Source organism: Hyla sarda (assembly GCF_029499605.1).
Source record: "Hyla sarda isolate aHylSar1 chromosome 1 unlocalized genomic scaffold, aHylSar1.hap1 SUPER_1_unloc_17, whole genome shotgun sequence".
Taxonomy (NCBI): Eukaryota; Metazoa; Chordata; class Amphibia; order Anura; family Hylidae; genus Hyla; species Hyla sarda.
The window spans coordinates 39,114-61,660 of NW_026607578.1; the positions used below are offsets into that span (position 1 = coordinate 39,114).

The window sequence follows — 22,547 nt, forward strand, 5'->3', positions numbered from 1 at the left end:
CTTGCAGCGGCGGTAGCAACCAGGTCGTATCCACCAGCAACGGCTCAACCTCTCTGACTGCTGAAGATAGGCGCGGTACAAGGGAGTAGACAAGAGCAAGGTCGGACGTAGCAGAAGGTCAGGGCAGGCAGCAAGGATCATAGTCAGGGGCAACGGCAGGAGGTCTGGAACACAGGCTAGGAACACACAAGGGAACGCTTTCACTGGCACAATGGCAACAAGATCCGGCAAGGGAGTGCAGGGGAAGTGAGGTATAAGTAGGGAGTGCACAGGTGAGAATACTGATTAGGCCTGCTGCGCCAATCAGTGGCGCAGCGGCCCTTTAAATGGCAGAGACCCGGCGCGTGCGCGCCCTAAGGAGCGGGGCCGCGCGCGCCGGGACAACACAGACGGGGAACGGGCCAGGTACGGGAGCCGAGATGCGCATCGCGAGCGGGCGTGTCCCGCATCGCGAATCGCATCCCGGCTGGGAGTAATATCGCAGCGCACCCGGTCAGCAGGTCTGACCGGGGCGCTGCGAATGAGAGAACGCTGCGAGCGCTCCGGGAAGGAGCGGGGACCCGGAGCGCTCGGCGTAACAGCCATTGTCTTCTCCACATCATTGTACTACAACACTGCCACCCAATGGTTGTTTTGAGGTACTGTTTTTCATTCATTTTCAATCAGTTTCACAAATAAAAGTGTTTAATACTTTTTAACATAAAATATTAATAATCTTTAATGATTTTAACAATACTATTGTGCTGATTCTTATACATTGCATTTATTGCACAATTATCTTAGTGACACGTCTTTTTCCGGTGTTCCGGAAGTGGTCATCAATCTTCTTAGACTATAAATGTAACTGTATTGCATGGAATTTTATGCCTGATGAAGATCCCGGTTCGGGATCGAAACGCGTAGCAAATAAAGAAGTTTTATCTCCACTTTTGGTTACCAGCGCCTTTTGTAGAGGAACTTATTCCCACATCTCCTGCTATCCTATAATATAGAGCAAGATCATATATCTCTGCTAATCAGTCTTAATGTCTTACCAAGATCATGTATAGAAAATAGTCCAGAATGGGGCGGAAGTATATTACATTTCTTCCATGTTTATTTCCTTAGATGGATTTGCCCATTCTTGGAGTCATGTGATTTGTAGTTGGTTAGAAGGGGGCGGAGTGTATTTAGCATTCCATATTGATGTCTATGATTAGATATTACCCATCTTCATATCATGAGGTTCCTCTGAATAGAGTGATATGTAACCTTTTTCTTATATGATATTCCTAACCTAGTAGATTTTGTTTTATTGTAACAAGTTACTTACTACTCACATGTATTGTTCTATTATATGTAGTCAATTAACAAACTTGTAATGTTTACTAATATCTAATTGATATTCATTTGCATATATCATTGTGTTTGTTACTCATTTATGTCTATAACCTAATAACCAATAAATCTGCATACTTTATACCTGTGTATTATTGTATATTGCAAAACTACTTCCTTAAGCGTTACCGTCATCCCGTCATAAAAAGAACTTGTTGATATCTGAGGAAATAGTCGGACTCAGATGTGAATTGTAGAGATGAGCGAACTTACATTAAATTTGATTCGTCACAAACTTCTCGGCTCGGCAGTTGATGACTTTTCCTGCATAAATTAGTTCAGCTTTCCGGTGCTCCCATGGGCTGGAAAAGGTGGATACAGTCCTAGGAGACTCTTTCCTAGGACTGTATCCACCTTTTCCAGCCCCCAGAGCACCTGAAGGATGAACTAATTTATGCAGGAAAAGTCATCAACTGCCGAGCCGAGAAGTTTGTGACGAATCGAATTTACTGTAAGTTCGCTCATCTCTAGTGAATTGTATTGATTAGCTTTGTCTACAATTCACCAGGTCATAATTTTGATATTTTTAATAATTTTCAATTGTTTTAATTTTTCATAATTAATATTTTATGACCATAATTCATAATTGAGTTATTACCGCACGACAATACATACAGATGTGTTATTTGGATTCTATTTGCATTTTGTAAAACAGACATTTCTGTAGGTGTACAACAAGATGTGCTTTCCGAGTAAAACATTTCCCACATTCAGAACATGGAAACAGCTTCTCCCCTGTGTGAGTTCTTTGATGTTCAACAAGAGTTGATTTCTTAGTAAAACATTTCCCACATTCTAAACATGAATATGGTTTTTCCCCTGTGTGAGTTCTCTGGTGTTCAATAATATTTGATTTAGAAGTAAAACATTTCCCACATTCTGAACATGAAAATGGGTTCTCCCCTGTGTGAACTCTCTTATGTTTAACAAGCCGGGATTTAGAAGTAAATTTTTTTACACATTCTAAACAAGAAAATGGCTTCCCTCCTGTGTGAGTTGTTTGATGTTCAACAAGATTTGATTTCTTAGTAAAACATTTCCCACATTCTGAACATGGAAATGGCTTCTCCCCTGTGTGAGTTCTCTGATGTTCAACAAGCCGTGATTTAGAAGTAAAACATTTCCCACATTCTGAACATGAACACAGTTTCTCCCCTGTGTGAGTTCTCTTATGCTGAACAAGCCATGTTTTAGAAGTAAAATGTTTTCCACATTCTGAACATGAAAATGGCTTCTCTCCTGTGTGGGTTGTTTGATGTCCAACAAGATGCGATTTCTGAGTGAAACATTTTCCACATTGTGAACATGCAAATGGCTTCTCCCCTGTGTGTGTTCTCTGATGCACAACAAGATCTGATTTAGAAGAAAAACATTTCTCACATTCTGAGCATGAAAATGGCTTCTCTCCTTTGTGAGTTCTCTGATGTGTAACAAGACTTGATTTCTGAGTAAAACATTTCCCACATTCTGAGCATGAATATGGTTTCTTTCCTGTGTGATTTCTTTCATGTCCAACACCCCTTCTGTGACCTTTATTTAGCTGAACATCCTGTGATGAGTGAGAAGACAGGACCTGTATATAAGGATGAGATGACAGATCTTGGCTGTGAAGGGCTGAGGGTGTATCTGGGATAATGGAATGTTCTTCATATGTATCTTGTGTGATATCATCATCTGCTTTATAATCTGAAGATATAAGATTCTCCTCTGATCTCCTGGTACAAGAATCTGCAGAGAATAACACAGATTTTATTAATAACTGCGCCCATATTTATAGTCTTTTTAGTAGAACATTATAAGTGCAGCATGTGACATCATGGAACCTTCTCCCCGTCCTCTGGATAATAAATAGTTAATGTAGACATAATATAGGTTCTTCAGGTCACATACACCCCACTCCTGGACCCCATCACACTCCCATCCAGCAGCAATGAACAATCCATAGGGCACAAATCAGACGACAGCCGAGGCGGTTCAGAGCCCCCAGCAATACAGAAGTGCTGGGAAATATCCCAAATTATTCCTCTAGTCGTCTACATGGAAATCCTGCTGACTATATAAGATGGAGACAACAGAGACAATAAAAACAACAGCGCAAGGACTTTAACCCCTTAATGACAATGGATGTTAATGTACGACCTGGTGCGGCAGTACTTCGCGCACCAGGATGTACATTTGTGTCCTGTACATGACAGTGAGTATTGGAGTAGTGCTCGCAACATGCACGGCAGGTGCTATCAGCAACAAGGGAACCGCCGGTAATGGCGGACATCAGCAATAGCGCTGATGTCCACCGTTAACCCCTCAGATGCCGTGATCAATACAGATCACGGCATTTGTGGCGGCGCGGCACTTGTAATAGCTGATCTGATTGTCGGCGGCACGGAGGTCCCCTCACCTGCCTCCACCGCTCTCCCGGGGTCTTCTGCCCTGATTTGCCTTCCAGCAGACCAGAGCAGAAGATCGCTGATAATACGGATCAGTACTAAGCCTATGTATGGAACGGAACAGCATTGACAATCTAATGATTGCTATAGATAGTCCCCTATGGGGACATAAGGAGTTAAAAATAAAAGTAAAAAAAAAAGTGTAAAAAGTAAAAACAATAAATTTAAAATCCACCCTAAAAAAATGTAAATCATTATTTTCCCCTATTTTACTCAAAAAAGTATTAAAAAAAATAATTATTAAACATATTTGGTATTGCTGCCTGCATAAATGTCCGATCTATAAATGTTAATGATCCCGGTGAACAGCGTAAACATAAAAAAAGTACAAAAAATTGGAACAAAAAAAAAACTACAGGTCATGGTGCAAAAAACTGAGCCCTCATACCGCCCCATATACGGAAAAATTAAAAAGTTATAGATTGTCCAAATAGGGAGACTGATTTTGTAAAAAAGAAAAAGTTTGAGATGTTTTAAAAGCCGGATAATAATAGAAAAGTGTATAATCATGGGTATAATTTTCATCATATTGACCAACAGAATAAAGAACTGTAAAGGGTACAGTGTGAAAACCAAACCCTCCAAAATCAGCAAAATTGTGGTTTTCATAAAAATTTCCTCACAAAAAAAAAATTGGGGTTTGCCGTACACTTTATGGTAAAATTATTGATGTTATTACAAAGTACAATTGGTCGCACAAAAAAACAAGCCTCTTATGGGTCTGTGGATGTAAATTTTAAAGAGTTATGGATTTTAGAAGGCGAGGAGGAAAAAGCGAAAAATAAAAATAAAATTGGCCTGGTCCTTAAGGGGTTAAAGACAAAACGCATGCTCAGTATCAATAAGGGCCACACTTTGAGACCACCGATCTAAAACAAAATCCTGTCCGGCTGCAGCATCATCTTTGTCCCAGCTGAAGCACAGACCTGGCAGGACTAGTACTCCTCTGTGCTCACTCCTGTCCTATCAGACTGCAGCATGAAAGCAGAGAGGAGGGGGTTACAGAATAGCCTGCAGTGATTGGATAAAGAAACCTGGCACAGCAGACCCAGGGAGGAAGTGAATGAATGGTGAGTGAGGGCGGGCTCAGTGCTTGCCTCGGACACTCCCCTTCCTGAACAGTGGATGTCAGAATAAGTGAGCAGCAGAACAGAGGGATTTGTAAGCCAAATACAGAAGACAAATAAAAAAGACCTGTATAGCATCTGGATGACCTAGTGAGTAACATATATGAACATTATTTTTTTCTGTGATTACTGCAGCTGTGACTGAGTAGAATCTGTGACTCTTCTCTGTATTTAGTGGTTACTACTCACCTGGGTGGTTACCTGTAGGAATGTCCTCCTTATACTGCTCATCACCGCTCACATCTGTCTCTTCTTCTTTCTTTTTGTCTGTAGCATTAATATAGATAAGATCTTTCCCTGTAGAAATGTTCTCCTTATACTGCTCATGACCGATCACATCTGTCTCTTCTTCTTTCTTTTTGTCTGTAGCATTAATATAGATAAGATCTTTCCCTGTAGAAATGTCCTCCTTATACTGCTCATCACTGCTTACATATGTCTTTTCTTCTTCTTTTATGTCTGTAGCATTAATATAGATGAGATCTTTCCCTGTGGGGCTGTCCTCCTTATACTGCTCATTACCGCTCACATCTGTCTCTTCTTCTTTCTTTATGTCTATAGCATCAATATAGATCAGATCTTTCCCTGTAGGAATGTCCTCCTTATACTGCTCATCACCGCTCACATCTCTCTCTTCTTCTTTATTTATGTCTGTAGTATTAATATAGATCAGATCTTTTTCTGTAGGAATGTCCTCCTTATACTGCTCATCACAGCTTAAATTTGTCTCTTGTTCTTCCTTTATGTCTGTAGTATTAATATAGATCAGATCTTTTTCTGTAGGAATATCTTCCTTATACTGCTTATTACTGCTCACATCTGTCTCTTTTTCCTTTATGTCTGTAGCATTAATATAGATCAGATCTTTTCCTGTAGGAATGTTTTCCTTATACTGCTTATTACAGCTCACATTTATCTCTGGAGCATTAATATAGATCAGATCTTTCCCTATAGGAATGTCTTCCTTATACTGCTCATAACCGCTCACATCTGTCTCTTCTTCTTCCTTTATGTCTGTAGCATTAATATAGATCAGATCCTTCTCTGTAGGAAAGTTCTCCTTATACTGCTCATCACCGCTCACATCTGTCTCTGTAGCATTAATATTGTTCGGATCTTCACCCTGATTCATAAGATGTGGAAGAAATATAGTAAAAGTCATCAGACATTAGGAGAATTCACGTGGGATGTTATAGATGAGCAGGAGATGAGGAGTCATGGAGGGTGAGGAGACTGACCACAAGAGCTTCACAGCCCTTCTACAGATCATAGGGAATATCTCCATTTACCTGATCATCCTGTGGAAGAAGAGGACGGGGACACCTCTCTGGTGCTGTTCTCTTACTGGATCTGACTGTAGGGAACACATACAGAGACTGAATTCATTCTTTACATACAAATAATGAGAGGACGTGTGTATATAGTCATGTCTATTACCTGGTGATGTGAGGAGCTGCTGATCCTCCATCATGACCTGATCCTTGTACTGATCCTTGTGTCCTTCTACATACTCCCACTCCTCCATGGAGAAATAGACCGCCACGTCCTGACACCTTATAGGAACCTGTATTGTGAATAAACATTTAATTCTATACAATTCCAGGATGTTATATGGAGACATTTGAGGGGATATTCCTGCACATGATTTATCTTCTTGCTCTCGGATGATGAGGTGAATACTTGTCGGGGTAGATCCTCTATATTATGGTCACATGTCCCGAACTGACCGCAAGTCTGATGATCCAGCTGTCAGTTCAGGTCATTATACCCAAAGCGCTCGTCCCATGGAGTGTAAGGAGTTAAGTGATATTTCATAGTATCACTGCTCCCCTCCCCCGGGACTATATAGATGGCTGCTTACTGTCTGGCCCCTAAGGATAGAATTGGCAGTGCTGTGCGCCACTTAACCCTAGCTAGACTGGTTGCTCTTATCCCAGCGAGTAGAAGGGACAATAAGCAGCTATCTGTATAGTGTGTGGCCCCAAAAGAGTTAAGGCAATTCATCACCACCATTTAACTCCTTCATGGCTGACTGGGCAGGAGGTATATAATGTATAGCCATGGGCCCAGCTCCGCAGCATGAGACACATCAAATCTGACATATCTTCTGCTCTTGTGCAGGAAACCCCTTTCAGAGCAGGGACTCCTGTCATTAAAGTGATAAGATTTGGAGGGGAGGGAGGCTGCTGCCAGTCTATGAAGCACAGTCAGGAGTTCAGCACGATTCATAGTCCCTAGGTCCTACCTGCTATCAGCATCTGGGACTCATTGCTAATGCCGGACATCACCAATGCCAAAAATCTATTTCCGGTGGAGCTGATAAGGACACCCACAGTGAAATAGCGGGGTCCTGGTCAGCTGAGAGAACGGGTGGAGGTCCCTAACCTCGCTCCACGCTGTCTGAACGACGCTCCAATCCTGCAGGCAGCCTCAGCATCACAGCATTGATCAGTGTATGTAATCTATAGATTCCATGTAATAGTCTACTACAGGGACTAAAAAACTGTGAATAAGGTAAAAAGAACATTAACTTAATGTGAATAAGCCCCTCCCCTAATAAACGATTGAATCTTCCCCATTTACCAATTATTATTTTTATAAAAACATATACATATGTTTAACCGCACGGTCAATGGCGTAAACGTAAAAAAACACCACTTCATGGACCAGAAAAAATTCATAAAAAGCGATCAAAAAGTCTCATCAAAACTAAAGTGTTTCCGATAAAAATTACAGATCACAGCGCAAAAAATGACTTTCATACATCCCGGTATATGGAATAATAAGAGAGTTATAGGGGTCAAGGTAGGAAAATATGATGCATAATAATTTTTGTACAAAAAGTTAGAATATTTTTTATATTTTAAAAGTGTTAAATAAAACCTATATAAATCATTTATCATTGTAATCGTTTGGACCTACAGAATAAAGAGAATTATTACCGTAATGTGCACTGCGTCCAAACAGAAGAACCCACATTTTAAAAATCTGTAACAAGATTTTAAAAATGTTAATATTTTTTTGGCCCTTGTTTTGCAGTAAAATGAGTGATGTCATTACAAAGTACAAATCTGTGGTGCAAAAAACAACAATCCTCTTATGGGTTTGTAAAGAGGAAATTACAAGCCTTCTGCCTATTAGAAAGCGAGGAGGAAAAAAGTTAAAATCGCTGTGTCCTTAAGGGGTTAACAATCAAAACTGCCGAGTCCTGAAGGGGTTAATAGTACAAAAACCATCTGACAGCCTCCACATGTGACCACACACATACCTCCACCTGCAGACTGTACATGAGCCGTGTGCTTACAGGACCTGCGATGATGTCACCGTCATGTGATCAGTCACATGGAGGAGTCACATGATCAGGGGCTGCTGCTCTAGGCTCATCTGCTCAGTGTATGCAGGACTCTGCTGTCATATGACCATTATCACAGGACCTTCACCCGCAATCCTGCACTGCTGAGCTCCGCCCACTCCTGTCACATGATCCTTCCCACAGGTCCTTTAACCACAGTCACATCTAGGCTGCTAAATTTGCCCGCAAAATGTACTGGTCACATGATTGTGACATCATCACAGGTCCTACACCTCCAGCATGTAGCAGATACAGAGCAGGTCCTGGTGGGGCAGTTACTGCTGTTGTGATCTCTCAGAGCAGCAGCCCCTGATCATGTGACGACTCCTCCTCCATGTGACTGATCACATGACGGTGACATCATCGCAGGTCCTGTAAGCACACGGCTCCTCTACAGATATAGGTATGTGTGTGCGGTCACCATCAGATCAGGATTATTGGGGATGTTTATTATTAACCCTTAAGGAGACGATGTATATTTACATTCTGTGCCCCATATGGGACTTTGAGGTGAGCTCAGGAGCTATAAGCAGCCAGGACTCACCACTAATGACGCTCATCACCATTAACCCTTTAGATTCCGTGATTAAAGTCGATTGCAGGATCTAAAATTAGTAAAATGCAGTTGTTGGGGGGCGGAGTCTAGATCAGCTGAGATGACGGCCGGAGGGCCCCTTACCATGCTCTGTGCTCAGATCGGTGCTCTAAGTATACAGACACCTCCACAGCCTGTATAAGCCGAGCACCGATAACACTGATCACTATGGCAGAGCGTTATTCAGGGTTTGTAATAGAAGCCCCTCCCCTAATAAGTTTATATCCCATTTTTGTAATAAAATAATGTAGGTGGGCGTGGCTTAGACATGGCGCTGTGCGGTTGTTTCTCTAGGGAGCGCCGTGCCGACCAGCGGTTGTTTCCTGATTTCCTGCCTATACTGCCCCCAGGGGATGTCTGGATGGTGAAGGTATCAGGTCACTTACCCGCCCATCCTGTCACCTGGTCAGTCTCTTTTCTCCGGGTATCAGCCACTTCTTCCATACAGGACTATGTAAGCATCAGGTTTTTGCGCCCCTATTATTACTATAGACAGTGTTTCCAAACCAGCGTGCCTCCAGCTGTTGTAAAACTACAACTCCCAGCATGCCCTGACAGCCAAATGCTGTAACAGCTGGAGGCACCCTGCTTGGGAAACACTGACTCCGGTGGTGGCCCAGACCCTGCGTGTGTAACGGTATATGATGCTCGGCCTCTGCTGCAGGTAATAGCAGGTTCTTCCGGGGGGGACATATCACAATACACATAAAATCCTGATGTAATTGTGATGTATATTGTGCCCCCTAGTGGACACATTTCAGTATTCTTCATTGGACAATGTCATATTGAATCCCTCTATTCTTCTCCCTGTTCTGATGAAGACGTTCTGAATACACCGCAGCCTCAGAGATTAGGAGAAATGGATTCACAACGTCTTCAGCAGAGCAGGGAGAGCGACCTCAGAAGACCTGGAGGACCAGAGCGCCACCACTGGACGGGAGAGGGGAGTGCGCTCTAGTCTCTTATTTTACAGCCCTCGGACAATGGATTTTGTTTTATAGAGAAATCTGAAAACTCCTATAATGTCTCCTCAGATGTTTCCCCAGATTATCTCCAGGAAATGGATTTTATTTCTCCATAGAATCTGGTGCGGTTTATCATCGTCTCCTCTTCTTCCCTTCAGGTTTCTCCAATCCAGGATCCTCTGCTGATATCTTCTATATAAGAGAATTCTCCTGGATCACCCATCAACCATGGAGAGAGACAGGAACAAGATGGCCGACAGGATCATAAACCTCACCCTACAGATACTCTTCCGGCTTACTGGAGAGGTGAGGGATTCTGGGAGTGATGTCACATGACCTCATTCTTATCTATGTAATAACAGATGGATATGACTGGAGAGGTGAGGGATTCTGGGAGTGATGTTACATAGTTACATAGTTACATAGTTAGTACGGTCGAAAAAAGACATATGTCCATCAAGTTCAACCAGGGAATTAAGGGGTAGGGGTGTGGCGCGATATTGGGGAAGGGAAAACTACACATGACCTCATTCTTATCTATGTAATAACAGATGGATATGACTGGAGAGGTGAGGGATTCTGGAAGTGATGTCACATGACCTCATTCTTATCTATGTAATAACAGATGGATATGACTGGAGAGGTGAGGGATTCTGGGGGTGATATTACATAGATAAGAATGAGGTCAAGTGACATCACTCCCAGAATCCCTTACCTCTCCAGTCATATCCATCTGTTATTACATAGATAAGAATGAGGTCATGTGACAACAGATGGATATGACTGGAGAGGTGAGGGATTCTGGGAATGTAATTAGTGATATTAATGTGTCTCTCCATACACAGGATTACACAGTAGTGAAGAAGTCCTCTAGTGGGCGCTGTCGGGCCCCTGTGTGTGAAGGATGGGGAAGAACCCTGAGCCCAATCCCGGGGCCCCCACCTCACTCCCTGATACATGAGGAAATGAATGAACAGAAGATCCTAGAACTCATCAACAAGATGATGGAGCTGCTGACTGGAGAGGTGACCCTGCTGGGACATTATACAGTAATGGAGGGGTCTGGTGATGACTGGAGAGGTGACACTGCTGGGACATTATACAGTAATGGAGGGGTCTGGTGATGACTGGAGAGGTGACACTGCTGGGACATTATACAGTAATGGAGGGGTCTGGTGATGACTGGAGAGGTGACACTGCTGGGACATTATACAGTAATGGAGGGGTCTGGTGATGACTGGAGAGGTGACACTGCTGGGACATTATACAGTAATGGAGGGGTCTGGTGATGACTGGAGAGGTGACACTGCTGGGACATTATACAGTAATGGAGGGGTCTGGTGATGACTGGAGAGGTGACACTGCTGGGACATTATACAGTAATGGAGGGGTCTGGTGATGACTGGAGAGGTGACACTGCTGGGACATTATACAGTAATGGAGGGGTCTGGTGATGACTGGAGAGGTGACACTGCTGGGACATTATACAGTAATGGAGGGGTCTGGTGATGACTGGAGAGGTGACACTGCTGGGACATTATACAGTAATGGAGGGGTCTGGTGATGACTGGAGAGGTGACACTGCTGGGACATTATACAGTAATGGAGGAGTCTGGTGATGACTGGAGAGGTGACACTGCTGGGAATGCTGGGACATTATACAGTAATGGAGGGGTCTGGTGATGACTGGAGAGGTGACACTGCTGGGACATTATACAGTAATGGAGGGGTCTGGTGATGACTGGAGAGGTGACACTGCTGGGACATTATACAGTAATGGAGGGGTCTGGTGATGACTGGAGAGGTGACACTGCTGTGACAATATACAGTAATGGAGGGGTCTGGTGATGACTGGAGAGGTGACACTGCTGGGACAATATACAGTAATGGAGGAGTCTGGTGATGACTGGAGAGGTGACACTGCTGGGAATGCTGGGACATTATACAGTAATGGAGGGGTCTGGTGATGACTGGAGAGGTGACACTGCTGGGAATGCTGGGACATTATACAGTAATGGAGGGGTCTGGTGATGACTGGAGAGGTGACACTGCTGGGACATTATACAGTAATGGAGGGGTCGGGGTGATGACTGTATCATTGTGTGTCAGGTTCCTATAAGGTATCAGGACGTGGTGGTCTATTTCTCCATGGAGGAGTGGGAGTATGTAGAAGGACACAAGGATCAGTACAAGGATCAGGTCATGATGGAGGATCAGCAGCCCCTCACATCACCAGGTAATAGACATGACTATATACACACGTCCTCTCATTATTTGTATGTAAAGAATGAATTCAGTCTCTGTATGTGTTCCCTACAGTCAGATCCAGTAAGAGAACAGCACCCGAGAGGTGTCCCCGTCCTCTTCTTCCACAGGATGATCAGGTAGATGGAGATATTCCCTATAATCTGTAGAAGGGCTGTGAAGCTCCTGTGGTCAGTCCCCTCACCCTCCATGACTCCTCATCTCCTGCTCATCTATAACATCCCACGTGACTTCTCCTACTGTCTGATGACTTTTACTATATTTCTTCCACATCTTATGAATCAGGGAGAAGATCCGAACAATATTAATGCTCCAGAGACAGATGTGAGTGGTGATGAGCAGTATAAGGAGCACATTTCTACAGGAAAAGATGTGATCTATATTAATACTACAGATATAAAGGAAGAAGCAGAGACAGATGTGAGCGGTGATGAGCAGTATAAGGAGGACATTCCTACAGGGAAAGATGTGATCTATAGTAATACTACAGATTTAAGAGAAGAAGAAGAGACAGATGTGAGCAGTGATGAGCAGTATAAGGAGGACATTCCTACAGGTAACCGCCCAGGTGAGTAGTAACCACTATATGCAGGGAACAGTCTCAGATTCTGCCCAGTCACCGGCTGTAATAATTTATTTATGGAATCTTTTAAAGGGGTACTCCGATAGAAAAAAATTTTTTAATCAACTGGTGCTATAAAGTTATTCAGAATTGCAAATTACTTCTATTTAAAAATCTTAATTCTTCCAGTACTTCCACAGGAAGTTGTGTAGTTCTTTTCAGTCTGATCACATTGCTCTCTGCTGCCACCTCTGTCCATGTCAGGAACTGTCCGGAGCAGGAGAGGTTTGCTATAGATATTTGCTTCTGTTCAGGAAAGTTCCTGACATGGACAGAAGTGGCAGCAAAGAGCACTGTGGTCGGACTGGAAAGAACTACACAACAAAAAGAACATACAGCAGCTGATTATCCTTTCAGTACTTAAGATTTTTAAATAAAAGTAATTTACAAATCTGTTTAACTGTGCTCATCAGACCACATGGACCACCCAAAGGATAGGGGATAAGATGTCTGATCGCGGGAGTCCCTCCACTCGGACCCCCTGCGATCTCCATGCAGAGATTTCACGGCGGCGGTCCCGACCAGCCCACTGAGCTAACCAGCATGTGTCTTCTTCTGTTTTAGATGCCGCCACTTTGGTGCCGGACACCAGCCTGATCGGCGAAGTCCGGTATTAGCCGCTGGTTGCTGATAGAAACAGAGACTCATCGGGTATGAAGCGCGATCAGCTCCTGAGCGCGCTTCACATAATGGGAGCCGGGAATAGACGTAAATATATGTCTATTGTGTTTAAGGTTCCCGGTTTAGGTTGTATTGTGTCTGTAGTCACTGACTGTGTTATGCAGCTGTCCTCACTCTGTATACATCATGCTGTGCTGAATGGGATTTTGTCATAGACTTCCATGGTCTGTACTTACACTGTACGTCTCTTTACTCACTTTTATAGTAAAATGAGTTTAAATAAAAAAAAGAGTTAAAGATAACGCTATGTTATACATAGGGACCGTACCAACCTGATCTATGAAGATAACAAGTCAATTTTACAGCACATAACATGATTGTTACCGCAAAAAACAAGCAATAGGGTCTGGAGATGGAAAAATGAGTGATGGCTCTTCGGAGAGGAGGAAACAAATGAAGATGCAAAAATGTAATTTCCTGGATCGTTATGGGATCTAACTAGTGTAAGGCACCATTGAAATTGTGCTGTGGAGCAGGGACACCTGTCAAAGACAATGTCTCTGTTCCTTGTAAGGTGTCTCTGCATCAGAGATGCTTTGTAATAGAAGTAGCAGAGACCGATACCTGCAGATATTAGAAGAGAATAAGAGACAAGAGATGGAGCAGTGATTTATGGGACGACTTTTATATTACACAATGGAATCAGATGGTTAAAAGTGATTGATGAAAGTGCATAGGTCATGTGATCTGTACATGGGGGAGAGAGCGGCCGACATGGGGAGAATCCACTGAAGACATAAATGGGGTGTAGGTATGAAAGTGAATGTAATGAAGAAGACCTATGTGTTTACAGGGGTAAGAGCACATACATGGGAACAAGGATAGAATGACAGAGGAAAGGAGACTGGGAACAAGGAGGAGATATACACAGCGAGGAGGAGATTATCATGGAGACATTACAGGAGACTATACACAGTGAGGAGAAGATTATCATGGAGACATTACAAGAGACTATACACAGCGAGGAGAAGATTATCATAGAGACATTACAGGAGACTATACACAGCGAGGAGAAGATTATCATGGAGACATTACAGGAGACTATACACAGCGAGGAGAAGATTATCATGGAGACATTACAGGAGACTATACACAGCGAGGAGAAGATTATCATGGAGACATTACAGGAGACTATACACAGCGAGGAGAAGATTATCATGGAGACATTACAGGGACTATACACAGCGAGGAGAAGATTATCATGGAGACATTACAGGACTATACACAGCGAGGAGAAGATTATCATGGAGACATTACAGGGACTATACACAGCGAGGAGGAGATTATCATGGAGACATTACAGGAGACTATACACAGTGAGGAGAAGATTATCATGGAGACATTACAGGAGACTATACACAGCGAGGAGAAGATTATCATGGAGACATTACAGGAGACTATACATAGCGAGGAGAAGATTATCATGGAGACATTACAGGAGACTATACACAGCGCGGAGAAGATTATCATGGAGACATTACAGGAGACTATACACAGCGAGGAGAAGATTATCATGGAGACATTACAGGAGACTATACACATCGAGGAGAAGATTATCATGGAGACATTACAGGAGACTATACACTGCGAGGAGAAGATTATCATGGAGACATTACAGGAGACTATACACAGCGAGGAGAAGATTATCATGGAGACATTACAGGAGACTATACACAGCGAGGAGAAGATTATCATGGAGAGATTACAGGAGACTATACACAGCGAGGAGAAGATTATCATGGAGACATTACAGGACTATACACAGCGAGGAGAAGATTATCATGGAGACATTACAGGAGACTATACACAGCGAGGAGAAGATTATCATGGAGACATTACAGGACTATACACAGCGAGGAGAAGATTATCATGGAGACATTACAGGAGACTATACACAGCTAGGAGAAGATTATCATGGAGACATTACAGGAGACTATACACAGCGAAGAGAACATTATCATGGAGACATTACAGGAGACTATACACAGCGAGGAGAACATTATCATGGAGACATTACAGGGACTATACACAGCGAGGAGAAGATTATCATGGAGACATTACAGGAGACTATACACAGCGAGGAGAAGATTATCATGGAGACATTACAGGAGACTATACACAACGAGGAGAAGATTATCATGGAGACATTACAGGAGACTATACACAGCGAGGAGAAGATTATCATGGAGACATTACAGGAGACTATACACAGGGAGGAGAAGATTATCATGGAGACATTACAGGAGACTATACACAGCGAGGAGAAGATTATCATGGAGACATTACAGGAGACTATACACAGGGAGGAGAAGATTATCATGGAGACATTACAGGAGACTATACACAGCGAGGAGAAGATTATCATGGAGACATTACAGGAGATTATACACAGCGAGGAGAAGATTATCATGGACACATTACAGGAGACTATACACAGCGAGGAGAAGATTATCATGGAGACATTACAGGAGACTATACACAGCGAGGAGAAGATTATCATGGAGACATTACAGGAGACTATACACAGCGAGGAGAAGATTATCATGGAGACATTACAGGAGACTATACACAGCGAGGAGAAGATTATCATGGAGACATTACAGGAGACTATACACAGCGAGGGGAAGATTATCATGGAGCCATTACAGGAGACTATACACAGCGAGGAGAAGATTATCATGGAGACATTACAGGAGACTATACACAGCGAGGAGAAGATTATCATGGAGACATTACAGGAGACTATACACAGCGAGGAGAAGATTATCATGGAGACATTACAGGAGACTATGCACAGCGAGAAGAAGATTATCATGGAGACATTACAGGAGACTATGCACAGCGAGGAGAAGATTATCATGGAGACATTACAGGAGACTATACACAGCGAGGAGAAGATTATCATGGAGACATTACAGGACTATACACAGCGAGGAGAAGATTATCATGGAGACATTACAGGACTATACACAGCGAGGAGAAGATTATCATGGAGACATTACAGGAGACTATACACAGCGAGGAGAAGATTATCATGGAGACATTACAGGAGACTATACACAGCGAGGAGAAGATTATCATGGAGACATTACAGGACTATACACAGCGAGGAGAAGATTATCATGGAGACATTACAGGACTATACACAGCGAGGAGGAGATTATCATGGAGACATTACAGGAGACTATACACAGCGAGGGGAAGATTATCATGGAGACATTACAGGAGACTATACACAACGAGGAGAAGATTATCATGGAGACATTACAGGAGACTATACACAGCGAGGAGAAGATTATCATGGAGACATTACAGGAGACTACACACAGCGAGGAGGAGATTATCATGGAGACATTACAGGAGACTATACACAGCGAGGAGGAGATTATCATGGAGACATTACAGGAGACTATACACAGCGAGGAGAAGATTATCATGGAGACATTACAGGAGACTATACACAGCGAGGAGAAGATTATCATGGAGACATTACAGGAGACTATACACAGGGAGGAGAAGATTATCATGGAGACATTACAGGAGACTATACACAGCGAGGAGAAGATTATCTTGGAGACATTACAGGAGACTATGCACAGCGAGAAGAAGATTATCATGGAGACATTACAGGAGACTATACACAGCGAGGAGAAGATTATCATGGAGACATTACAGGAGACTATACACAGCGAGGAGAAGATTATCATGGAGACATTACAGGAGACTATACACAGCGAGGAGAAGATTATCATGGAGACATTACAGGAGACTATACACAGCGAGGAGAAGATTATCATGGAGACATTACAGGAATATACACAGCGAGGAGAAGATTATCAAGGAGACATTACAGGACTATACACAGCGAGGAGGAGATTATCATGGAGACATTACAGGAGACTATACACAGCGAGGAGAAGATTATCATGGAGACATTACAGGACTATACACAGCGAGGAGAATATTATCATGGAGACATTACAGGACTATACACAGCGAGGAGAAGATTATCATGGAGACATTACAGGAGACGATTATCATGGAGACATTACAGGAGACTATACACAGCGGGGGGAAGATTATCATGGACACATTACAGGAGACTATACACAGCGAGGAGAAGATTATCATGGAGACATTACAGGAGACTATACACAGCGAGGAGAAGATTATCATGGAGACATTACAGGAGACTATACACAGCGAGGAGAAGATTATCATGGAGACATTACAGGAGACTATACACAGCGAGGAGAAGATTATCATGGAGACATTACAGGAGACTATACACAGCGAGGAGAAGATTATCATGGAGACATTACAGGAGACTATACACAGCGAGGAGAAGATTATCATGGAGACATTACAGGAGACTATACACAGCGAGGAGAAGATTATCATGGAGACATTACAGGAGACTACACAGCGAGGAGAAGATTATCATGGAGACATTACAGGAGACTATACACAGCGAGGAGAAGATTATCATGGAGACATTACAGGAGACTATACACAGCGAGGAGGAGATTATCATGGAGACATTACAGGAGACTATACACAGCGAGGAGAAGATTATCATGGAGACATTACAGGAGACTATACACAGCGAGGAGAAGATTATCATGGAGACATTACAGGAGACTATACACAGCGAGGAGAAGATTATCATGGAGACATTACAGGAGACTATACACAGCGAGGAGAAGATTATCATGGAGACATTACAGGACTATACACAGCGAGGAGAAGATTATCATGGAGACATTACAGGAGACTACACAGCGAGGAGAAGATTATCATGGAGACATTACAGGAGACTATACACAGCGAGGAGAAGATTATCATGGAGACATTACAGGAGACTATACACAGCGAGGGGAAGATTATCATGGAGACATTACAGGAGACTATACACAGCGAGGAGAAGATTATCGTGGAGACATTACAGGAGACTATACACAGCGAGGAGAAGATTATCATGGAGACATTACAGGAGACTATACACAGCGAGGAGGAGATTATCATGGAGACATTACAGGAGACTATACACAGCGAGGAGAAGATTATCATGGAGACATTACAGGAGACTATACACAGCGAGGAGGAGATTATCATGGAGACATTACAGGACTATACACAGCTAGGAGAAGATTATCATGGAGACATTACAGGACTATACACAGCTAGGAGAAGATTATCATGGAGACATTACAGGAGACTATACACAGCGAGGAGAAGATTATCATGGAGACATTACAGGAGACTATACACAGCGAGGAGAAGATTATCATGGAGACATTACAGGAGACTATATACAGCGAGGAGAAGATTATCATGGAGACATTACAGGAGACTATACACAGCGAGGAGAAGATTATCATGGAGATATTACAGGAGACTATACACAGCGAGGAGAAGATTATCATGGAGACATTACAGGAGACTATACACAGCGAGGAGAAGATTATCATGGAGACATTACAGGAGACTATACACAGCGAGGAGGAGATTATCATGGAGACATTACAGGACTATACACAGCTAGGAGAAGATTATCATGGAGACATTACAGGAGACTATACACAGTGAGGAGAAGATTATCATGGAGACATTACAGGAGACTATACACAGCGAGGAGAAGATTATCATGGAGACATTACAGGAGACTACACACAGCGAGGAGAAGATTATCATGGAGACATTACAGGAGACTATACACAGCGAGGGGAAGATTATCATGGAGACATTACAGGAGACTATACACAGCGAGGAGAAGATTATCATGGAGACATTACAGGAGACTACACAGCGAGGAGAAGATTATCATGGAGACATTACAGGAGACTACACAGCGAGGAGAAGATTATCATGGAGACATTACAGGAGACTATACACAGCGAGGAGAAGATTATCATGGAGACATTACAGGACTATACACAGCGAGGAGAAGATTATCATGGAGACATTACAGGAGACTATACACAGCGAGGAGAAGATTATCATGGAGACATTACAGGAGACTATACACAGCGAGGAGAAGATTATCATGGAGACATTACAGGAGACTATACACAGCGAGGGGAAGATTATCATGGAGACATTACAGGAGACTATACACAGCGAGGAGAAGATTATCATGGAGACATTACAGGAGACTATACACAGCGAGGAGAAGATTATCATGGAGACATTACAGGAGACTATACACAGCGAGGAGAAGATTATCATGGAGACATTACAGGAGACTATACACAGCGAGGAGAAGATTATCATGGAGACATTACAGGACTATACACAGCGAGGAGAAGATTATCATAGAGACATTACAGGAGACTATGCACAGCGAGGAGAAGATTATCATGGAGACATTACAGGAGACTATGCACAGCGAGGAGAAGATTATCATGGAGACATTACAGGAGACTACACAGCGAGGAGAAGATTATCATGGAGACATTACAGGAGACTATACACAGCGAGGAGAAGATTATCATGGAGACATTACAGGAGACTATACACAGCGAGGAGAAGATTATCATGGAGACATTACAGGAGACTATACACAGCGAGGAGAAGATTATCATGGAGACATTACAGGACTATACACAGCGAGGAGAAGATTATCATGGAGACATTACAGGAGACTATACACAGCGAGGAGAAGATTATCATGGAGACATTACAGGAGACAATACACAGCGAGGAGAAGATTATCATGGACACATTACAGGAGACTATACACAGCGAGGAGAAGATTATCATGGACACATTACAGGAGACTATACACAGCGAGGAGAAGATTATCATGGAGACATTACAGGAGACTATACACAGTGAGGAGAAGATTATCATGGACACATTACAGGAGACTATACACAGCGAGGAGAAGATTATCATGGAGACATTACAGGAGACTATATACAGCTAGGAGAAGATTATCATTGAGACATTACAGGAGACTATACACAGCGAGGAGAAGATTATCATGGAGACATTACAGGAGACTACAAAGGGAGGAGAAGATTATCATGGAGACATTACAGGAGACTATACACAGCGAGGAGAAGATTATCATGGAGACATTACAGGAGACTATACACAGCGAGGAGAAGATTATCATGGAGACATTACAGGACTATACACAGCGAGGAGAAGATTATCATGGAGACATTACAGGAGACTATACACAGCGAGGAGAAGATTATCATGGAGACATTACAGGAGACTATACACAGCGAGGAGAAGATTATCATGGAGACATTACAGGAGACTATACACAGCGAGGAGAAGATTATCATGGAGATATTACAGGAGACTATACACAGCGAGGAGAAGATTATCATGGAGACATTACAGGAGACTATACACAGCGAGGAGAAGATTATCATGGAGACATTACAGGAGACTATACACAGCGAGGAGAAGATTATCATGGAGAAATTACAGGAGACTATACACAGCGAGGGGAAGATTATCATGGAGACATTACAGGAGACTATACACAGCGAGGAGAAGATTATCATGGAGACATTACAGGAGACTATACACAGCGAGGGGAAGATTATCATGGAGACATTACAGGAGACTATACACAGCGAGGAGGAGATTATCATGGAGACATTACTGGACTATACACAGCGAGGAGAAGATTATCATGGAGACATTACTGGACTATACACAGCGAGGAGAAGATTATCATGGAGACATTACAGGAGACTATACACAGCGAGGAGAAGATTATCATGGAGACATTACAGGAGACTATACACAGCGAGGAGAAGATTATCATGGAGACATTACAGGAGACTATACACATACAGGAGAAGATTATCATGGAGACATTACAGGAGACTATACACAGCGAGGAGAAGATTATCATGGAGACATTACAGGAGACTATACACAGCGAGGAGAAGATTATCATGGAGACATTACAGGAGACTATACACATACAGGAGAAGATTATCATGGAGACATTACAGGGACTATACACAGCGAGGAGAAGATTATCATGGAGACATTACAGGGACTATACACAGCGAGGAGAAGATTATCATGGAGACATTACAGGAGACTATACACAGCGAGGAGAAGATTATCATAGAGACATCACAGGAGACTATACACAGCGAGGAGAAGATTATCATGGACACATTACAGGAGACTATACACAGTGAGGAGAAGATTATCATGGAGACATTACAGGAGACTATATACAGTGATCATTAACACAAGGTAGGATGATGATTGTTCCATTACATCATATTCTGTACAAGATTTAACTATGAGTATATGAAACGTTTAACTCCTTAATGACCCATTATGTTTATTTACCTCATGGGGCCGTTAAGGATATATGGGGTGGGCCCGGGACCTGTCCCCCCTCTATATCTGGTGGATCTTGGTTGAATTCTTCTGCTGAGGGCCGATGCTAATAGCTGATACAGAGCAATCTCTGGTGCTGGCTATTAACCAATTAGATGCTACAGTCAAAGCTGACATCAGCATTTATACAGCCTTATTGAGAATCATTGGTGAAGCAGTGGTAAGTATTGGCTCCCCACAAAGCGAATATGGGGGCCTATCCATCGTCATGGCAGCCCGAGGCCTTTGCTAGGACTCTGCTATTGATACAGCCTGTCTATGGTCGGCTCTAATGGGTCAATGTAGCAAATATGTACTGCACTGATCTGTATGAGCAATCCAATGACTGCTCATACAAGTCCTATAGAGGGACCAAAAAGTGTAAAAAATAAATAAATAAATTCAAAAGATGTTTTTAAAAATGTAAATGAACCCCCTCCAATAGTATTTTGACATTATTTTGTTGTAATTGTTTTTAAAAAGTAACGCGTAACGAAAACTATGCAAATTAGATATCGCTGTGATCATATGGACCTGACATATATTTTAATGCTTGTTAATACAATGTAAGATCGGTCCCACAAAAAACAAGCTCTTAAACACAGTGTAGATGGAAAAATAAAAGAGTTATGGCTATGAGGAGAGGAGAGAAAAAGAAAACACAAACGCTTAAATGTCCTGGGATGTTAAGGAGTTAATACTAATAGTAAAATCTGTGTTATTCTCTGCAGATTCTTGTACCAGGAGATCAG

At 42.6% G+C, this 22,547-nt stretch overlaps 1 protein-coding gene across 1 annotated transcript; it reads right to left on the reverse strand.

Moving 5' to 3' along the window:
- Positions 1-1,843: 1,843 nt before the first annotated feature.
- On the reverse strand, positions 1,844-21,770 carry LOC130298027 (gastrula zinc finger protein XlCGF17.1-like). Its single transcript, XM_056550909.1, has 2 exons — positions 21,766-21,770; positions 1,844-2,855 (listed from the first exon to the last, which is right to left on the reverse strand). The coding sequence occupies exons 1-2, from the start codon at positions 21,768-21,770 to the stop codon at positions 2,000-2,002; spliced, it is 861 nt and encodes a 286-aa protein (XP_056406884.1). The 3' UTR covers positions 1,844-1,999.
- Between the last annotated feature and the right edge of the window lie 777 nt (positions 21,771-22,547).